Source organism: Erythrolamprus reginae, chromosome 4 (assembly GCF_031021105.1).
Source record: "Erythrolamprus reginae isolate rEryReg1 chromosome 4, rEryReg1.hap1, whole genome shotgun sequence".
In the NCBI taxonomy this organism is placed as follows: Eukaryota; Metazoa; Chordata; class Lepidosauria; order Squamata; family Dipsadidae; genus Erythrolamprus; species Erythrolamprus reginae.
This window is the reverse complement of record NC_091953.1, coordinates 16,891,251-16,914,283: the sequence shown is the minus strand read 5'-3', so window position 1 is coordinate 16,914,283 and position 23,033 is coordinate 16,891,251. Positions and strand designations below refer to the sequence as shown.

The 23,033-nt window shown below is 37.8% G+C and overlaps 1 protein-coding gene across 1 annotated transcript in view; it reads right to left on the bottom strand.

Moving 5' to 3' along the window:
• Window positions 1-23,033, bottom strand: part of DYNC2H1 (dynein cytoplasmic 2 heavy chain 1) — a 184,870-nt gene that overhangs the window by 79,999 nt on the left and 81,838 nt on the right. Inside the window, 8 exon segments of the mRNA XM_070749693.1 lie at window positions 873-950; window positions 1,797-1,847; window positions 5,519-5,584; window positions 8,470-8,559; window positions 12,840-12,983; window positions 17,108-17,242; window positions 20,157-20,276; window positions 22,109-22,272. Coding sequence (XP_070605794.1) covers window positions 873-950; window positions 1,797-1,847; window positions 5,519-5,584; window positions 8,470-8,559; window positions 12,840-12,983; window positions 17,108-17,242; window positions 20,157-20,276; window positions 22,109-22,272 — 848 coding nt within the window.

Below are 23,033 nucleotides of genomic sequence, written 5' to 3'. Positions count from 1 at the left end.
GAGCCCTTTAGCATGGGAAGGAAGAGGAAGCAGGTAGCAGCAGCAGCAGCAGCCACCTTTCGGTCAAAAGAGCAGGAGGTTCCTCCCTCTCGCCTGCCTGGGTTTCTCTCTGAGTTTCTCTCTGGGAGACAGCCTCGCGGCGGGTGTATGGAAGGTGTGTGCTCCTCCTCACCACCTCAGAGTCCCTCCTTTTTTTTTAAGCTTTAAAGTTTTGGATTTTTTTGATTCCTCTCACCTTCTTCCTTTGGCAGCGACTGTCCTCCTCCTCCTATTCCTCCACCTCCTCCCACCCAAATTCCAAGCTTTTATTTCTTTCCTAATGGGTCTGCATGCATTATTTGCTTTTACATTGATTCCTATGGGAAAAATTGCTTCTACTTACAAACTTTTCTACTTAAGAACCTGGTCCTGGAAGGAATTAAGTTCTTAAGTAGAGGTACCACTGTACAACTATTTAGAAATGACCATAGTGAAGAATATGACATGAAGGTTATAACCATGGCCTAAAGTTACTTTTTAAATAATATTTTAATTCACATAATTTGGAATTGGGGAAAGAAGAAATACTATTAACAGAGCCATTTTTAAAATTAGCTACCGTAATTACACATTACATATCAACTTAGTGGTTGATGTGTAACCGGAGAGGGGCGGCATACAAATTCAATTAATAAATAAAAAATAAATATTACTGACCCTCCCAAACGATCAATTGTTGCATCATTAACTTGAAAACAAAGATGCTATTATGGAAGGGAAAAATAATACATGGCTACGATTTCAGGGTACAAATGTTTGGAAGCAAAATTCAGTGGGTTTTTTTTAGAGTTAAATTATTTTTCTGTCGAAAAAACATTCAGTTAGTATTGTACCTTTAGCGTTGCAACTGCCCAGCTTCTTTCCTGTTCTATCCAAAGGGGGATCTGATCTCTCATGCTTTTGGTAGAATCCTGAATGATACGAAAATAAATTTTATTGCAAATGTTACAAGGCATGTATGTAAGGAAGCCAAACAAATTATGATTTGGTTGTGACAACTATCATCCCAAGGGCAATTACAAATGACTTGGTCAGTCATTCACCAGGCATTTTTCAGTTCTCCCAGTTGTCACAAAAGAGGCTGTCACTTTCTGTTCAGTCTTTGCCGAATATATCTGTGAGGCTTAAGATTTGACAATAAACATTAAGGCCAAAACTCTGATTGCTAAGACAGTGACAATACTAATGAATACATAATTCTCCCCAACCCCCCTTTTTAAGACTGCTTCTTTTAGCTAGGTCCATCCCACTCCCTGTTCCATGAATTAAATTTTAAATGTCAAAACTATCATTAGTATTCATGAAAATATTCAAGGTTTGCAACTGTTTCTTTTGCAGGACTAAATTTGATTTGGGGGTGATGGTGAGAGATGGTGAGAAGAGCCAGCAAAAGAAAGATCAAGCTGAAAGTCAGCCAGTTCTGGTTGCCGACCATCGAGAAAAACAATCCAGAAAAAACACTCCCAATGTGTTGTTGTTTTTCCCCAAAACACTCCATCCCTAAAGTAAACATTTATCACTAAAAACAAAATGATGAAAAATCTGATAGAACTTCTGATAGAACAGATTATTGAAAGAACTCTTGCCAGTAACAATTAATATTCAAACAATTATTTTATTAAATATAAAAGTTCTTATTATGGCAGAGTATAATTTATGGCAGTTTTATTATTACGGCAGAGTATACTTTTTGTCATTGTCAGAAAGATAATGTCATGTACTACTTAGTGCTGGGAAGACAAAGGTGTGACACTTACTGATTTTCTTAACATATCTCCAACGATCACACCAGTAAATGTGTCCCACTCCTGTAAGAACAATAACAATTTAAAAATACAAAGGCATAATGGAAATGCTAAAACTACAGCCAAAGTTGATGTTTTCAAAGGGAAAATAGAGAAATGACTAAAAGGGCATACTTGGAATGGGAAGTGCCAACCCTACCTCTGTTCCATTCCAAATTACCCCTTCTCAACAGAACATTTGTTTCATTTAATAACATGTTGCTAGACATTAAGATTGCTGTTCTCCAAAGCTTGAAAAATTTAACTACTGCCTCAGGCGCTCAGGTAGGATGCAAAATGAGCCTAACGGTTTGTGTTGTGGTTGTTGGATTACATTTTTTTTGAGGACCTTGGCTGCATTGTTTAAATGTGTCTTATGGTATTGATGTTTTAATCTCAGAGTCACAGGAGTAAGATAGATAGACAAATAAATTGTTTAAATAAATATTAGACATTAGTTTGAAAGTAATATACTGTATATCTCTATCTCTATTTATATCTATATCCATCCATCCATCCATCCATCCATCTATCATCTATCTATCTATCATCTATCTGTAGCTAAATAGCTAGATAGAAGCATCTTCACAAAATGCCTTAAGCTGTTAAACTACAGTATTACATTTAAAAGCAAACAAAAAAAAAATCCACACCACTGAATGACAACACTTGACTTATGACTACAATTGGGACCAGAATTTTAGTTGCTAACCAATTGTCATAAAGCAAAACATCAGATAACTGCATTGCTTAGCAACCACAGTCACAGGAATCCCTGTTGCTGCCATTAAGCAAAATTTAGCAGCTGTTAGTTAAAGATCCATTCCAATCCAAGTGACTCTGGGCTTGGTCTCTCCCAGACCCAAGCATCCCATAAGGTAAAGGACTCCCTTCAATTTTCCCCACCTGCTTCTCTTCCACCACCACCAATACTCCTGCCCCCTTTTGGTGTCCCTTCACAATGTCTTGCAGACACTCACTGACATCTTCTTATCCTAATGTTGACAAGGTGTGCCTGGTCTTGGTGCTGGGCCATATAGGGCTGACTTTGTGCAGCATTTTTTTTAAAAAGCACAAAGTAGCTTAAAGGGCCAGCGTGTCAAAAATATCTATTTTTGCAGTACTCTTGGGCCATATGGGGCTGGCTTTGCACTGTGAAAAATGACAAAAAAGAGAACAAAGTTGCCCTCTCTTGAGTCTGACAGCGCTAAAATGCCCCTTTTTGTTGTTTTCCTACATCCCATGCAACTAGCTTTAAGAGGAATAAAAGGCTGCTTTCCGCTCCCCCCCCTTTTTTTTTTGCAGCTCAAATCCTGCTCCATGTGATCTACTGCAAGAGTGCAGTGAAAAGAGGCCTTTTTCATGCATTCTGGCTCAAAGGGGGCTGCTTTGTGCTTTCCCCTCTTTTTTCAAAGGACAAGGACAGACCCATATAGGTCAGCAGCCCTGCTGGTCATGTCTTGACATCAGTGACAGGAGGAAATTGATGATGAGGGTCAGCAGGAGCAGCAGAGCACAGGGTGGCAAGAGTCCCAGAGGACATATACGAGGGTTATCCAGAAAGTAAGGTTAAAAGGCACGTAGCTCTCGTGGGGAATGTTCGCAGGGGAAGTTGGTATTATTATCATGTAGCGTGGAGCCAGCAGAAGAGAACAAGCAGAGCCAGTGGTCAGTAGATAATCAACTGGACCGGGAGTCACTGCTCACAGCCACTCATGCCCTCATCACCTCGAGGCTTGACTACTGTAATGCTCTCTACATGGGGCTACCTTTGAAAAGTGTTCGAAAACTTCAGACCGTGCCGAATGCAGCTGCGAGAGCAATCATGGGCTTTCCCAAATATGCCCATGTTACACCAACACTCCGCAGTCTGCATTGGTTGCTGATCAGTTTCCGGTCACAATTCAAAGTGTTGGTTATGACCTATAAAGCCCTCCATGGCACCGGACCAGATTATCTCAGGGACCGCCTTCTGCTGCACAAATCCCAGCGACCAGTCCCACAGTGGGCCTTCTCCGGGTCCCGTCATCTAAACAACGTTGTTTGGCGGGGCCCAGGGGAAGAGCCTTCTCTGTGGCGGCCCCGGCCCTCTGGAACCAACTCCCCCCCGGAGATTAAAATTGCCCCCACCCTCCTCGCCTTTCGTAAGCTCCTTAAAACCCACCTCTGCCGTCAGGCATGGGGGAACTGAGAGACTCTTTCCCCCTAGGCCTTTACAATTTATGCATGGTATGTTTGTTTGTAGGTATGATTGGTTTTAAATTAAGGGTTTTTTTAGTTGTTGTAGTATTGGATTTACATGCTGTTTTTATTATTGTTGTTAGCCGCCCCGAGTCTACGGAGAGGGGCGGCATACAAATCCAATAAATAAATAAAATAAATAAATAAATAAACTGGCATTGGGGTGAAGGTTAGAGATGAGTGTCCTCATTCCGTTTCCCTCCAAGTGCAAAGTGTGCGCTGTAATACACTACCTGAATGCTAAGAGCGTGAACACTGCTACGATGGGTGCCCAAGATGCTTACCGAAGTGGACAAGATCGACAGAATCAGTGTCGCCTGAGGATTTCTTGATCATTTCAAGATTAAAGGTGAGGCTTTTCTCAACTGTATAGTGACAGGAGATGAAACTTGGGCTTATCACCATACTCCAGAGAGCAAACCTCCATCAATGCATCAGTGCCATACCCATTCTACTTCAGCCAAAAAATTAAAAACTCAACAATCAGCAAGAAAATTTTTGGATACCCATTGCACGCAAATCTTGGGCACCCATCGCAACAGTGTTCATGCCCTTAGCACTCAGGTAGCGTATTACAGCACGTGCTTCAAACTTGGAGGGAAACGGAATGAGGATGCTCATCTCTAACCTGCACCACAACACCAGTCGATAATCCACTAAACACTGGCACTGCTTGAACTCTTCTGCTGGCTTTCCATTTGAACTTCCTTGGGCATTTTTAGCTTCCTGAGTTGGCGCAGAAAGAACATTCTTTGTTGTGCTTTTTTGATGATGTTTTTGATGATAGGTGACCATTTTAGGTCTTGAGTTATGATAGATCCTAGAAATTTGAAGGTCTCCACTGTTGAAACTGTGTTGTCTAGTATTGTGAGAGGTGGTAGGGTGGCTTTCTCCTAAAGTCTATCACTATTTCTACAGTTTTGAGTGTGTTCAGTTCTAGATTGTTCCAGCCGCACCATGAAGCTAGTTGTTCAATCTCCCGTTGTCTTGAATGAGACCAATCACTGTTGTACCGTCTGCAAAATTCAGTACTTTAACAGATGAATCATTTGAAATGAAGTCATGGGTGTATAGAGAGAAGTGGTGAGAGTACACAGCCTTGGGGGGCCCCTATGCTAATTGTACAGGTACCTGATCTGATTTTGCCTAGCTTCTTGTTGCTTCCTGTCTGTTAGGAAGCTTGTGATCCACTTACAAGTGTGTTCAGGTACTACTAGCTGATTTAGTTTAGTTTAGTTTAGTTTAGTTAAAAGAATATGATGGTGGTATGATGGTGTTGAATGCTGAACTAAAGCCTGCAAAAAGAACTCTAGCATAGGTCTTTGGAGATTCAAGATGTAAGCCAAGGACTAATAGTGTAAAAACCATCAGAAATGCAAGAAGGGCAAAATTGCAGGTTTTCTCGTGTTAATTGTCAATTAAAATTAAAGGGTAAGCATTACTATGAGACTTACATTGTTTTGAAAAAGTTCAGGATGCATTCCTTTCACAAAATGTAATGCAAACATTAGCTGATCAGCCTGCAATCAGAAAACAAAACACTAATAACAACTGATGCAACCTTCTCCTTGGAAAATAGTACTCTAGAAAGTAAGTTTTTAAATAGAAACAGATAAAGAAACCATGCAGCTGGTAATATATCCTCAGATTTTGCTAAGGAAAATTCTAAACCAGAGTATCTTGGCTTGATGCAATAATATGATGTTTGATTTCAATATTTTTTCATTCCCATAATTTCTGTGACTGCATTTTTTATCTCTGATCTTTTAAAATAGAATCCTACATTCTTATTCTTATTCCACTATTCTCCAAAACAGTAATCTTGGGGCATCCTCATTTTTTAATGTAACATACAATGATTCTTTTAAGCAATAGAAATGATGCAAAATTGAATTGATTGTTCAACAGTCAAAGGTAATATAACTTCGGTTTGGAAATCTTTTTATAATACTGAATGGCTACATTGTCAATATAAGAAGCAATGCCATATTTCAGCTGAAGTGAAAGGGTAATTGAAATAGCTCATTTCTGAACCAAGCAACTACATAAATCCCTAACTATTAATTTATAGTTTTTCCAGTGAATTCACTTTCTGAGCTAACCACCAGCATTTTAAAATCATTTGAGATATCTAGCTCAAATAGTCATAGACAGAACGTTTATGATCTGAAGTTCCACTGTAACAAAATAAATAGTAATTACTCATTTTGATATTTCACAATTATATCCTTAATGTGCAATTCATCTTCTTTTATTCTGAGGTTTAAAATGATTTCTCTCCTTCTATATATGTAAGCATATGTTTGTGAGTTTGTGAGTTACACACCGAAGGTGTGTAATATAGGGTAGGTACATTTAATTGTTTAGGATAGTGGCACTTTCAAGGATTGGAAACAATTTAATTTCAGTTTTAAAATAGTGACTACTGAATGTGCTCTAAAGGGAATGATCAATGCAACCTATTTTAATTTGTTTGGTTTTTGTGTTTTTTTAAAAAAAACTGTTGATGGACTTCTGCTTTCATATGAAAGCAAATTAGATAAAATACCTAGAAAAAAGACACTTATATTATTTGATGCAATGATAAAAGTAAGTGATGTTGAACTCAATTCTGGTGACTTCATGTCAATTTTCTTGACAAAAAATGCTGTGTTGCCATTGCATTATTCCAGGGGTTTTGTTATTAAGAGTATTCCTAATGATTTTATAATCACACAGCAACTAAGGTCAACCTTAATGTGTGTGGGTGGGGAGGGGTGTGGCACCTGCCTGCAAATGTATGAATAATTTCATGCCAAAATTCCTGATCTGTAAGTTAAGAGTGACCTTCATAAGATAATTTAGGGTAATGAACCAAGGTTCTCCAGAATTTAACGCTAGTTCACAATATATACATATAAATAACAATTGAATAGTTGATTGGTGTATTTTTCAACCTATGACTTTAAAAAAAGATACAGTAGAAATGTAATTGTAGCCAATATTACCCCACATCTCTACCTGTACTTGTACATTGTAATTAAATTGGCTTCAAAATACTTAAATATAGGCAGAAGTGTGAGAACATACTATATTGGGCAACCAATATTATCGAAACTGTAATTTTCCAGTGTAACACATTAAACTTCCAAGGGAGTGAATTTCATTGTCTGGGAAACAGAAGGCTTTCTTCTAAGTAACCACCCTGAGAGTAGGGGCACATTCAACGTGTACAGGAATGGATAGCAATGATGAATATGTGCATATCACTTGAGTGGGCATATATAGAGTGAGAATGAACAGCCTAATTGAGATATCTATCTTCCTTCCACTTGAGGACATAATTGTGCCTATTCCTTTCTTCTAAATGCTACGGATGTCAGCTAGAGCCATCCACTTGAAGAGAATAGGAACGAAGAATCATAATCTCTCCGGGAAAAGGCAGAAATGGCTTCTGTGGGTGCAAGAATACAATGTTCCAGAACATATAAAACAAATAATAGTTCAGAAACTGATAAGCTTATGACTAAAACACGCCATATATTTCAGAAGGATGTCTTATTAGGAAACCAGTTAGGAGACCCCAGAACGAATGGGTTTTTTTTGTTTCAGGTAAGCTTCATTTCCTTCTTAGTTTGAACTTAGTGCTTCAGAAATTATTATTGTCTCAGTGCTGTAATGAGCCAACAAGTCCCATGGTGAGCAAAAAGACTATTCATAAACCAAAATTTTTTATCAATATCTTTTTGTTCTGGAGACCTCACCTACAAAAAGATATTGACAAAACTGAACGGGTCCAAAGACGGGCTACAAGAATGGTGGAAGGTCTTAAGCATAAAACGTATCAGGAAAGACTTCATGAACTCAATCTGTATAGTCTGGAGGACAGAAGGAAAAGGGGGAACATGATAGAAACATTTAAATATGTTAAAGGGTTAAATAAGGTCCAGGAGGGAAGTGTTTTTAAAAGGAAAGTGAACACAAGAACAAGGGGACACAATTTGAAGTTAGTTGGGAGAAAGATCAAAAGCAACATGAGAAAATATTATTTTACTGAAAGAGTAGTAGATCCTTGGAACAAACTTCCAGCAGACGTGGTAGATAAATCCCCAGTAACTGAATTTAAACATGCCTGGGATAAACATATATCCATCCTAAGATAAAATACAGAAAATAGTATAAGGGCAGACTAGATGGACCATGAGGTCTTTTTCTGCCATCAGACTTCTATGTTTCTATGTTCTACCAAACAAGACAAAAAAACCCTATATACAATTTCATTTACTAACAACCCCCTCCCCCCCAAAGTTTGCGCTAGTGTACATCTATTGATCGATATTTTCAAGTGAGTCAATTCATGGCTACTGTAGAAATATAATTCCACATTCAACACAGTGAATCAGTGCAAAGGAAAATGGCAACTCACCTTAAATAAACAACGACAGACATATTCATATACCAAGTGTTTCAATGAGCTGATAAGAGATTTTATTCTTTCCTCAGTATTCCCCAAGTCCTGAAAAAGAATGTTCAGATATTTAACAATATTCAGTAATACTTTAATGAATCAAAAATACCTAAAAACAACTCTTAAGGTTGAAGAGTTTTATCTGAAAGCACATTCATTGATTGTTTCCTCATTACTTATTTGACCCTATGGCAATCATTAAGTGTTGTACCTCATGATTCTTGACAAATTTGTACTTTCTTTTATGTACAATGCGAGCATATGCACCAAAGACAAATCCCTTGTGTGTCTAATCACAGTTGGCAATAAAGAATTCTATTCTATTCTATTTCAGAGCAGCAGTCACACAAGTGGAGCTGGGCACATGTGCATGCTCACCTGCCACTTGTGCAGCCCAGTTCCGAATATTGAGTCCAGCGGTTGGGGACACCTGTTTCAGAGAATGGGTTTATCTATAATCAACAATTTAATCCAAAATTACAATCTAACTGCATCATGAATTCTAAAAGAAATCTGGGCCTGGGACAAAGAGTACATGTGTATAGTTCTCCTTCAGATGAATATTAGTCTTTCAAAATTTGTAATAAGAAGCATGTAATGTAATATAATATCAGAAAGCTTTATTTTATCTCATTTAAATACAGTCTAGGTAACCTAATTAGCTTAAAACCCTTTGTGTTTACAGTTCTTTATTATTTAAACTATGCTAATTAACCTGACAAATGAAGAGAAAAAACATTAAATGAAAAGTAAGATCTTCCGTACCAGGAATAGAATTAATCATGAGGTGATACCTCTCTCTAGTACACTAAAAAAACACAATAAATTCGTCTTTCAGATTCTCTAGCCTACCTTCTCAGATGTATTGCCCTACCTTGAACGAAGTATATAGATACTAAACTGAGTAACTTCATATTAAAACAAGGCAGTAGGATATCTATCAAAAAACTGGTTCATGTCCACCAAAGATCACTATGAGTCAAATAGAGGAAACATTTCTCTTTTTAAAATAGGAATGTTCCAAAACTAGCAGAAGCCAGGAGATTCCATTATTAATGTGGAATTAGATGATATCAGAAAAATCACAAGTTTGCTATACAAAAGTTTGGTTGCTCCAAAAATAAAGATACGGCATTCCTTAATTACAAAATGGATTAAGGTACTAGCTCCTTTTACAAAATTTTACAATGAAAGAGGTATTTGAAGATGAAGACAAATTTTATTTTACAAAATGTCACAAATGTGTGAATGTAAGACCATCTACTACAATTATAACATGCTGTGTGGGGAAGGAAACATGGAGGCACCACACTGACATAACCATAACACCAATAATGATGCAAGCTCCACCCCTTTTCTGTGTGGATTGTCATGTGACCTGCCTGCCCCAAAGAAGTGGGGCTTGTGATGCAGCACTGTGATGCTTTCTTCCTTCTGATTTAGAGGTGAGATCCAGCAGATGTTGCTGTATTTCTGTATCTTAGAATAAAAAAATCTGATTTTTTAAATTGTTGCTGCATTATTGGAAAATGTGATGTGTTCCCACTGATTATTTTTCTTAAGGTTTGAGATGCTAATGTTATATACTTACTTCTTTATCACCTGGAAATTGTAAACTTTGATAATGTACTTTCAGATGAGTGAAATAGAGAAGAAATAACTACAAATTTGGACCCATTAGCTCTGCTATTCGGTTTACTCAGAAGCATAACATTCATAACATTTTCAACTGTTTTGTTGGAACAAATAAACCAGAGTGACATAATAAACTTTCCTATAGTCTGCAAAAGGGAATTAGTTTTTAGGCCCAAAGGAACATTAATCCCACCTTATTTTCATGGAATATACAGAATTGAGGATTTGAAAAGTGAGCTTCAAATACAAAAATAATTGTGCTTGTTATAAAGTCAAAAAGCTCTCTTGACAAGAGGATACTGGCCCCAAGAATAATATGATCTTCCTGCTAGCCAGTCAGAAGCTACTCATATTAGGGGTATCTCAAATAGTGGGGAACTATGTGTAACTTTTTTTCTAGTCTTGTGGTTAAATTGAGAAAGGAAGAAAATGCATACAATAGATCAGTCTAGTTCAATTTTCTTTTAGATTTGGAAATCCCTGCAAAATGTTATTTCTAATCCATCTGCAGTTCCAGTCAAATTAGCATTTCCTTTGGAAGCTTGTTCAGAAAAGTTAATTCCTTATACTGTACTCGGATTCAGGCAGAAATCTATATGGATTTACTTTTTCCAAACCAACAGGCAACATGTTCCAATCATTCATCCAGCCACACTTAACTAACAAACAAAAAAGAAGTAAGATTTGTCTATTGTAAGATACTAATAAGCATGCTTTCTCACTACCTAATCAGTTCCTGACCATCAATTGTAATGTGAGTATGCTTTAGATGTTATGAAAGAAAGCAATTATTTGATTCATAATTTTCTTTCTTGGCTGTAGAAAATCGCTTATTTTGCTGCCATTTTGGCACTTCTGAAAGTGAAATCTGCCAATTTGGATCATGGTTCTGAGTCTGGCTCTCAGAATGTTGCAACCAGGTGTTTCAACTTTTTACTACAGAATTTATGCTTTGGTTCAAATCCAAACCATTGAGCAGAAAAACATTCAAAGAAGGGTAATGCTTTCAAGTTTGTTGAGTAAATATTTTTAAGGTGTTATTAGACAGTTAAGGTGTGAAATTAGGTGCAAAGATTGGGGAAAAGATTACTTCTGTAGTAAAATCTCTATAGAATGTAGCTTGGACTTCAAATTCTTATATACATTTGCCTTCACATGTGATCTTGGGACTACCACTTTCACTGTTTGGAATCATCATAATAGTGATGGCTGTTACCAAAGAACCAATAGAGATACTTTGAGCATTTATAGAAAAATACAGAATTCTTTGGAGAATTTATGAACATGCTTTTTAAAAAAAGACCCAATGTAAGCTTACTGTTACAAAGCATCCTGGGGTCACTGATTTTTAGAGGAGGCTAAGAGCAATAGGGATGATGATTAAAATGAACCATGTTGGGAATTTTTTTCTTAATGATTTTAAAAGAAATTTTCAGGTCTTTGTTTTGAAGCCTGCATTCATTTTAGGACTTATGCTGATGTTTTCATGGGCTTCCTATAAAAATTGCAGGAAATAACACCACCAGCTTCAATTACAGTTGGTGGAAGCTGTGGTGCCTTTAAAATATGGGCTTAGGAGTGCATGTGGCTTTCAGGCTGCAGGCTACCTATCTGTAATTTAAAAACAGACAAATAAACCTTATAAAAAGTCTATACTGTCCTCCTATCAGTAAAAATGCTTAATTTAAAAATTAATTGAGGAACTGGGCCAGGACCATTAATAAAGATTGTTGTTTGAAAATTAAGAAATAATTTAAGAACTTGTATTTACATAAATGGAATCTCATTTGCCTTTTATTGATTATGGGACTATGTTCTGTTTAGTCAAGGAAAATTATATTTTATTTAGAAACATAGAAACATAGAAGACTGATGGCAGAAAAAGACCTCCTGGTCCATCTAGTCTGCCCTTATACTATTTCCTGTGTTTTATCTTAGGAGGGATATAGAAGAAACATAGAAACATAGAAGACTGACGGCAGAAAAAGACCTCATGGTCCATCTAGTCTGCCCTTATACTATTTCCTGTGTTTTATCTTAGGATGGATATATGTTTATCCCAGGCATGTTTAAATTCAGTTACTGTGGATTTACCAACCACGTCTGCTGGAAGTTTGTTCCAAGGATCTACTACTCTTTCAGTGACATAATATTTCCTCACATTGCTTTTGATCTTTCCCCCAACTAACTTCAGATATGTTTATCCCAGGCATGTTTAAATTCAGTTACTGTGGATTTAAAAACCACATCTGCTGGAAGTTTGTTCCAAGGATCTACTACTCTTTCAGTAAAATAATATTTTCTCATGTTGCTTTTGATCTTTCCCCCAATTAACTTCAGATTGTGCCCTCTTGTTCTTGTGTTCACTTTCCTATTAAAAACACTTCCCTCCTGGACCTTATTTAACCCTTTAACGTATTTAAATGTTTCAATTAGGTCTTCGGTCAGGTAATTTCATGCAAATATACAACTAAAATTTCTTCAAATACATTGATTATGGTGCAATACGCTCGGTATCAATATGTGCAATCCCTCCTGAAGGGAGTTTTTTATTTCCTTTCTTTAAATGTTACCTGAGCCAGCCTTATTTCGAGTTCTTGAGGCAAAAAAGGTAAATGCAGTTAAGTGTGTGTATGCGTGTGTGAGGAGAGAAGAGATACAAACATACACTGGTTTGAACTATTGGCACATACCAGTTCACTTTGTAGAGCCCTTTGAAAAAGTCTTAGGAAAGAAGCCAGACTAAAACGATACATGTTATTAATTTTGGACAAGTCAGAAATAATAAAATACATCTTGCTGCCACTTTCAGCCAGAGTGAGATAGGCATCCCTTTCCTGAAAATATAGAAGATTAAATGTTAGAGCTCTACTGCCACCTATTGGACATGTATACACAAAATGAAATTAAAAATACAAATATTATACAATAATTCTATAGAACAGAAGGTACTTTATCAATGTCAATATGTATTCATTCACGTGTGCACATGACAAAGCAAAATATTTATAATTTTTTAGACAGCCAGTTCTAGACAAATGGGCAATCACCCTTGCTTCAATTAAATTAATTCAATATTGACTTATAGCATCTTAGAAGTTGGAAAAGATGAGAGGATGCACAAAAATCTATTACATTTCTAGATCATTTACAATGGTCAATATTGGCTACAATCCACTATGGATAAGAAGACAGTAATAAAAATCCAGATACATATATGAATGCTAGTAACTGAAATCTGCAACAGATCATCTCTTGCTTAGAGTACTATAACATGCTCCATCTGCAGCCATCCTTGGAAACAACTTGAAAAGGGAATTAGTCCAAAATTGCACCAGCTATTGTTGGAAACACACCACTGCCCATGTAGAATAAGTTCCTGCATTGATTACCAACATATGTCTGGGCCCAAATCAAAGTACTGCTCGCTATCTTCAATGCTCAGTGCTTCAATGCCGATGATACTCAGCTATACATCTCCACCCCATGTCCAGTCAGTGAAGCAGTGGAAGTGATGTGCCGGTGCCTGGAGGCTGTTGGGGCCTGGATGGGTGTCAACAAACTCAAACTCAACCCAGACAAAACGGAGTGGCTGTGGGTCTTGCCTCCCAAGGACAATTCCATCTGTCCGTCCATCACCCTGGGGGGAGAATGATTGACCCCCTCAGAGAGGATTCGCAACTTGGGCGTCCTCCTCGAACCACAGCTCACATTAGAGAAACATCTTTCAGCTGTGGCGAGGGGGGCGTTTGCCCAGGTTCGCCTGGTGCATCAGTTGCGACCCTATCTGGACCGGGAGTCACTGCTCACAGTCACTCATGCCCTCATCACCTCGAGGCTCGACTACTGTAACACTCTCTACATAGGGCTACCTTTGAAAAGTGTTCGGAAACTTCAGATCGTGCAGAATGCAGCTGCGAGAGCAATCATGGGCTTCCCTAAATATGCCCATGTCACACCAACACTCCGCAGTCTGCATTGGTTGCCGATCAGTTTCCGGTCACAATTCAAAGTGTTGGTTATGACCTATAAAGCCCTTCATGGCACCGGACCAGATTACCTCAGGGACCGCCTTCTGCCGCACGAATCCCAGCGGCCAGTTAGGTCCCACAGAGTGGGTCTTCTCCGGGTCCCGTCAACTAAACAATGCCGCTTGGCGGGACCAAGGAGAAGAGCCTTCTCTGTGGCGGCCCCGGCCCTCTGGAACCAACTCCCCCCAGAGATTAGAATTGCCCCCACCCTCCTTGCCTTTCGTAAGCTACTTAAAACCCACCTCTGCCGCCAGGCATGGGGGAATTAAGACTTTTTTCTCCCCCTAGGCCGTTACAACTGTATACATGGTATGTTTGTATGTATGTTTGGTTTTTATATATTAAGGGGTTTTAATTTGCTTTTAGTATTGGATTTTATTGTATATTTTCATGATTGTTGTTAGCCGCCCCGAGTTTTCGGAGAGGGGCGGCATATAAATCCAATAAAACTAAACTAAACTAAACTTCAATAACTCAGTGTAATACTGGGCTATACAAAGCAACACCCTAGCTAAACTGTCTCTGCCCATCTGGTCCAGACATTTAGAGAAGGGCTGCCAACAGTACTTACTGTATTTTTCAGTGTATAAGACACACTACCCCCCCCCCCCCCAAAAAAAGAGGGTGAAAATTTGGGTGCATCTTATACACTGAATGTAGCCCACCTGCTGAAAATGGGGTGCATGGAGGCAGCAATTGGCTATTGCATTCTTTGCAGCATGAAACAGCTGATTGTCGGGAGGTCAATCCAACTGACAATTAGCTGCTTGTGCTAATCAGGCTGTGTTGAAGCTGAAACTGGCTGTTTGCTCTTTGCTGCAAGGAGACAAATTACTGGGAGGCAGATCCCCCCCCCCCCCCCGCTAATCAGGGTGTGCTGAAACTAAAGTGAAACTAAAACAGGCTGTTTTCTGTTAGGAGGCAAATCGCTGGGACACAGAACCAGATCCCCCCCCCCAAAAAAAAGGTAGGCGTGTCTTATACTCCGGAGCGTCTTGTACTCTGACGTCTTATACTCTATACCACTTAGAGTATCTGCTAAGTGGTATATGGGGTATGAAAAAGATAAGTGAAGAAAATTTTGGGAATGAGAATGGGAAAACTTTTCCCATTGATGGTTTTAACAGCCATAAACCTCCTGGTATTTTGTAAGCATGTGGGAATCCATTATGCCTTGATTTTGTTTGTCATATGTCATCATATGAAATTATATGAAATTGTACTAGGGTTATTTAAATATGCCTGGCTTTTATAATGTTTCTTTCTCTCCCCCCCCCCCCCCCCCTGCTGTTTACCAATAGACTTTTTCAGGAACTAGAAGAGCTAAAACTTTTACTAAATAAATAATAGTCCTGATGCAAATGCTGGCATTCTGTACTATTGCTGTTAATAACAGCACAAGTATTTAAATCATGGTATTTGAATGATAATATTATCACACAGAATACATTACTTGCCCCCTCCCATAGGTTGCTGTTCTGATAAATAATGTTTCATAAAGTTTTCAGACTTAAAATATAACTGCAGAACAACCATTTAAGCAACCAGGAAAGAAAACAGATGGGAATGTATAACATAGGAGTGAACTGGTAATTTAGTGTTGGGCTATTTATGGAAAACCACTTTAAAATTCCAAAGAGCTTAAAATGCCATCTGTGATTTGGCATATGGATTTTCTATCATAACTAAAGTCTAAAATATAACTGGATGTACCCCAAACCCTCAAGAGAAATTTTGAACTGCTCTTGCTAGATATGTACTCAGGAACTATTTATGAATTAATCCACTGTACTTTCAATGAACTCTGAAATTTCACAACTAAATCATTATATTGCAAGAATTATAGGAAAATATTTATTCTCACATTCCCATTAACCTGCAGGTTTCTATTAATTGAGGAATTTATCTACTAGCATATAAATTGTATTATATTTCAGCAAATCAAGACTTAATGGATCACTTCCTGATAGAAATGCAATGAGGCAGGTTTTAAAGAGAAAAATACCTCTTGATAGTTGAATAAAATAAAAAGTGAGAAAGTAAAAGGTGATATACATATAAAAGGAAAAGACACATACTAGTGTATCTTTGTGATAAAGAAAGAAAGAAAGGGAGAGAGAGAATATATATAATGTGTGTGTGTGTGTGTGTAGATTGTTCTGAGTTCGGGTTTTGCCCTGTGTAATATTTTGCATGTCTATGCGACGTTTCGGTGAAATCACATTCACCATCATCAAGCTGAAGTTGTAAGCTTCGTGCTGCTGTAAATATAACTATATAACTATATTTACAGCAGCACGAAGCTTACAACTTCAGCCTGATGATGGTGAATATGATTTCATCGAAACGTCGCATAGACATGCAAAATATTACACAGGGCAAAACTCGAACTCAGAACAATCTACATATATATATATATATATATAGATAGATAGATAGATAGATAGATAGATAGATAGATAGGGAGGGAGGGAGGGAGGGAGGGAGGGAGGGAGGGAGGGAGGGAGGGAAGGAAGGAAGGAAGGAAGGAAGGAAGGAAGGAAGGAAGGAAGGAAGGAAGGAAGGAAGTCTTCACATTCTATATGGGATCTAATTTGAGTCATATTGCAATCTTTTCTCCACTGAAATCACCATTTTAGAAGTGCTTTTGGGGGGGATGTGTCATACAAATGCATTATTTTAAAATAGACTATGTTTGATGTTTTTCCTGGTGAAATGACAAAGCAATATTTTTACTGATATTATGTATTTTCAGAACAAAAGATAAAACTGTTGAAAATAAAATGGATGAAAATAATCTCAGAAGACTACAGAAGACTTATTAAAAGACTGCACAATCCAGTTCTTAAATGTATTAATCCATTGGGAGCTAAAATAAAACATGTTTCTTTACTAATTTTATCGTCTAATAAATCGAACCAAATACTTACCTGATCAAGGGAAATCTGAAGTCTATAAAACTCAACAAGAGATTCCTGGATGAGGGCACTACTTGCTTTAGTTTGATTCAGAGATTCAATCAGATCCTTATTTTCAAGAATATTTCCCTTACAAGTTGCAAGAGTCTGCAACAACAACAAAATATTTCAATTTGTGGGATGCTTTAAATCATCTACAGATATTCAAGATACTGTATTCAAATTCACATTGTTTGAATGAATCACAATTGGTTAATATGTCATATATTTCAAATGCTCCTTAATCAGGTGCCAAAGGTGCTTTTTTCAAGACAGAGCTGGACTTTCTGGTTTTTCTCTGAAGACCTTTCACTTCTTATCTAAGAGCTGAAGAATAAGAAGCGAAACGTCTTTTAAAAAAAACCCAGAAAGTCCAGTTGCCTCTTGCAAAAAGCACCTTTGGGACAATCATGACCTGGATGACTGAGAATCTCCATGGATATTCCTTAATCAGGGTTTTGTGGAGAGATTATAGAAACAATATACTAAATATAAGAAATCTTTCTCCTGTCTTCCAAAATTTAGCCTTACCTGTGTCTAAAACATCGGTCATATTTTGAATTTATGTTTATCTTAAACATAATTGAAATTAATTCTATTAATTTCTCATAATTCCTGGCTTGAAATTTGAAACATGAAAAACAAAATCACAACAAAATCACAATACCCGTAGAATTTTTAAAATGTCACCCTATGTAATCATTTCAATCAACCAGGCCATTTAGAAAAATCATTATATATAGTATGTCTTATGAAAACATTGGCCATGAGCTATGCCAAAGCTGGGCCATTTTCCCCCCTCCCTAGGCTCCAGGAAAGCCTCTTGAGCCTGTGGATGGCCAAAAACAGGCCCAATGGGCCTACAAGAAGTTCAGAAACAAACAGCCCTCCAGAAAGCCAAAAATCAGTTGGAGCTGACATAGGACAATGCCTTTGTGTGCTCTCAGATATGGTTCCGCATGCCACCTGTGGCATGTGTGTCATAGGTTCACCATCACAAGGCTAGGGCGTGTCAAATTTTTCAATTTTCAATTGAAAAATACCTTGGGAATTGTAAAGATATTTGGGTTTCTTTACCATAATATAATTTAGACGTGCTTGGTAAGTAACTACATAAATATCATAACTTTTTAACGTTCTGTTTCTGCTCACATTTGATTGCGAAGAAGGAAGGGAGCTTAGCATGATGCAGTCCCCAACTTCTTGACCCATGATAGAGAACCTATAGCACATGTGGCACACAGATCCCTATCTGAGGACATGTGAGGCATTGCCCTATGTCTGCTTCAAGGCATATGTGCACTGGCCAGCTGATTTTTGGCCTTCTGGAGGACAGGGGGTGCTCTTTCCGCCATCCCCAGGCTTGAGAAAAGCTTCTGGAGCTTGGAGAGAGGAAAAAACAGACCCAACAGGCCTACTGGAAGTTCAGAAACAAACTACAGGTAGGCCTTTTGGGACATTTTTTGCCCTCCCCTTGCCTTTCCTAAAGCCCGAGGAGGGTGAAAAACAGCCCAACAGGCCTATGGACATCCAGACACATTGGTGAGGTCTGCACGCAATCGCGGGGAGGCAGCATGGAGGGGGTTGTGCACACATGCACAGGGGGGAGGGCACTGCATTATGGGTGTGAACATGCCCTTTTGGCACCCAAGCAAAAAGAGGATCACCATCACTGTTCTAGACCATTATCCACAGTTTGCAGCGTAAGAACGTGGGAGGTTTTTAAAATCATCAGATCCAGCCTAATTCTGAAGTTGATTTTTCCTTTGCCAACTTCTTCTCACATCAAATTTGATTCTTTTCTGTTTAGTTTCCAAAGAATTATCTGACTGACTAATGAAGTATGACAGTTCTTTACATCATTTCTTTCCCATATTTTGCTGGCTTGGAAAGAAGAATGAACCAGCACTTTTCATCTTAAGGGGTTTAAAATGCATTTGCAACTGTTAACAGTTACAAAAGAATTCACGGCAAAATGAAAAATGTTACGGTCTTGAAGAATATTTCCCATTCCAATTACTTTTTCAAAGAATAAATTTCAAGTGCAACAGCACTTTATCCTAAAAGCTAACGATTGCGAGATTTTGCCTATAAAACTACTAATAGTATAATTTCATGCATTTAAATTTTTCCACATAATAAAAAAGAAACATTTACAGTACTTTTTTATGTAAAATGTCTGAGCTTTGAAATAGTGATTTCAAAATATGCCGCTCTGTGTGCAAAGTACTTTTAAAAAACCATTACAGATGTTGTGTGTTTTTCTAGGTTTATCCAATTTCTTTGTAAATTGTTCTCAGCTATGTGTCTGCAACCAAGTTCACTTTTCTAGGGGAGGAAAAAGTGGGGTGGCTTTGAACATTTACAAAAATAATTGGGAATAGTTTCCAAAATAGCAACACAGGCCTAGAAAGTCATAGATGCTTTAATGAATATTTTGCAAACTCATTGGTGCAAGGATATTTTAAGCTTAGCTTAATATATCTCTGGGAAGGAAGCAGGAAGAGGACAGAATTCCTTGGATCTTCAGAAAAATGGGAGGACGCCATCAAAGGTACTTTGCTAAGATTTTGAGAAAGCAGGAAAAAATTCCTGGAATCTTTCATAGATGAACTGCTAATATGAAGTATTCAGGGGGGAAAATCAGGAAATTCAGGGACAATTGCAGTTTGAATCTGCTCAATGACAACCAGTCCATTAATGGATGAAACATCGCAAAATTGGGGTGGGGGGGGGAGGCTGGAACCTTGATGAACATAAGAACATAAGAAGAGCCATGCTGAATCAGGCCAAAGCCCATCGAGTCCAGCATTCTGTGTCACACAGTAGCCCACCAATTGTACATGGGGATCTTGAGCAGAAAGAGAAGGTACCCACCCACCCTTTCCCTTCAACAAATGGTACCAAGAGGAATCTTGCCTGCCTCATCCAACATAGAGGCGGCACATGGACATCCGTTTCAGATGGCTCCTTGCAATAAACCAGGTTACATAAAACTGTTCATGTGAGATTGATATGTTACCTCCAAAAGAGATTCTTCAAGTTTTGCCAGCTGTATTTTCTTTTCTTTTTCCTGCTGTAATAATTTTGTTTTTTGTTCTTCCAAATCTGGCTTTTCATGTTGGATAGTCAAAGCTAAAAGCTGGAAGGTCAAGGTATTTTTGAGAAGACAGAAGAGTATACAAGCATTATTTGTTTAGTATTTATATAGCCTTCCATCTATATCATAATCCTGGGCAGCTTAGAAACTATAATTAAACAATAAAAAGCACAAATCCAATATTAAAATTCCTCGTGCCTCCAAACAAACTTTTCTTGTCCAACAGAAAGCTTTCCTCAGCTCCAGACAATGCACTACCTCAATGGCTACATGAAAATCCCAAATCTTTCAGACTTTACTGAAGACCAGTATGGTGAGGACTGGATGGTTTTTGTGGGAAGAGCGTTCAAAAGTGGGGACGGGCCACAAAGAACATTATAGCTTAAGTACCACTAGTTGGCAACACTTAAAGAAAGGAGCATGCCCACCCTACCAGATATGATGGAAGAGGACAGGGGCTTGCTGAGGAATTCTGGGAGTTGAAGTCCACAAGTCATAAAGCTGCCAAGGTTGGAGACCCCTGGAATAGGAAGATATCCTCGGAGAGAGACAGTCCCACAGCTAAGCTGGAAATTGCCCTTACTGCTGTTGTTTTAAACAACTTAATACTTCTGTTTTTACACGTTTTATATCCAAATATGTCTTTTGGGAAGAGAAAGACAGTTTTCCTCACACAAATTATTCTCACTGAATCCTATCAATTCTTTTTTCCTATGTTTCATTATTCTTCATTCATGCTATTTTGGAGAAATGCCTGACTTATAGGCAGTTTTGGGGAAAACAGTAGAATACAGTACAGGGCAACGAATGTACAGGGCAAGAACACTTCCACTGCTGTCAAACCAACTTATTTTCCTATAGACCAATAAATTTTAAGAGCATGAAATGTAATAACATTTCATGAAATAATAAATTTATATCTCTTAATGTAGGATAAGCAAAACTAGCACATCAAAAGACACAGAGAAATGCAGAGTGAAAAATGTATCTTACTTTATTCTATGTTTTACAAATTAATAGTTGAAAGGATCCACTAATTATTTTAAAATGTAAATAAATTATACATTTATTTATTTTATTTATTTATTTGATTTTTATGCCGCCCTTCTCCTTAGACTCAGGGCAGCTTACAACATGTTAGCAATAGCACTATTTAGCAGAGCCAGCATATTGCCCCACAATCTGGGTCCTCATTTTACCCACCTCGGAAGGATGGAAGGATGAGTCAACCTTGAGCCAGTGGTGAGATTTGAACCGCTGACCTACAGATCTAGTCAGCTTCAGTGGCCTGCAATACAGCACTCTACCTGCTACGCCACCCCAGCTCTATACATATCAGCATATGTATAATTTGCTTATACAGTATATGTATATAATACAATACAAATTTAAATGTAAGATGTTTGATAATTAGCATCTTCCCATTCCCCTAAAACTAAAAAATATTATGATCCTTGTAAATTGCCATTCCAGAAACACAATAAATACCGGGTAATACTCATGCTCTAATGATTTATGTTCAGTGCAACAAAAGAAAAACTAAGAATGAAAGGAAGGGAATAGATGCCCATGTGCAACTAGCTGGACATTCTTCTAATCTGTAAAGTTTGCAAACCTTTAAGAATGCATAAGAAATTTCATCCATTTGTGAAAATAATTCCCAATGCAGTGAAATAACTGAACAAATTAATTAAAAGCTGCTTGTATCTCAGCTTATAGGCATCAGTAGACACAAGGTTAAAAAGAAGAGAAAAGGAACTAGAATTATATATATTTTTAAACCCTACAAGATTTTCAAAGTAAATGGTATAAATCCTTTGACGGTATCATTTCATTAAATTGAAGAGAATCTCATTGGAGATTTGCATTCTTACCTGCCCTCTTAAGCCACTACGGGTGATTGTAAAATTAACCTCAGTAACAATAGATGCTGCGTCAGGTGGAATATATGGATTTGGGTTTCTGGTTGACAGAAATAGGTTGAATTCCTCATTATAATCTATTGTTTTGTCGCCTATCTGTACAACATAACGGGGTCCTATAGGAAAAGAGAAAAACACGTGCAATGAAAATAAAGTACAGTATTTAGAACAGAAATCTTCTAAATCCTAGTGTTAAAGTTAGCCTACAAAAAGGTACACTTTTTTTTCTTTTTTTTTTAAAGCAAAGGCTAATTGTTCTAAATCAAAAGTTTTCAAACTTGGCAACTTTAAGACTTGTGGACTTCAACTCCCAGAATTGAAGCATAGCATAGCTGGCTGGAGAATTCTGGGAACTGTCCACAAGTCTTAAAGTTGCCAAGTTTGGGGACCGTTATTCTATCAGAGTTTGTTGCATAAAATTCAATTGCAGAAGCCCATACAGATGACTGATTCAGCTGGATTCATTAACTTCTTTATAAATCATAGCAATATACTGTATATACAATACCACAAGTAGATTCAATGTTGCAACCAGCTCCCCCCAGAGATTAGAACTGCCCCTACCATGGGCTTTCCTAAATATGCCCATGTCATACCAACACTCTGCAGTCTACATTGGTTGCCGATCAGTTTCCAGTCACAATTCAAAGTGTTGGTTATGACCTATAGTTGCCCCCACCCTCCTTGCCTTTCGTAAACTCCTCAAAACCCACCTTTGTCGTCAGGCATGGGGGAACTGAGACATCTCCCCCGGGCCTATATAATTTATGTATGATATGTTTGTATGTATGTCTGCTTAATAATGGGTTTTTAAAAATATTTTTAATTGTAAATTATTAGATTTGTCATGAACTGTTTTATTGTGTAGTGAGCCGCC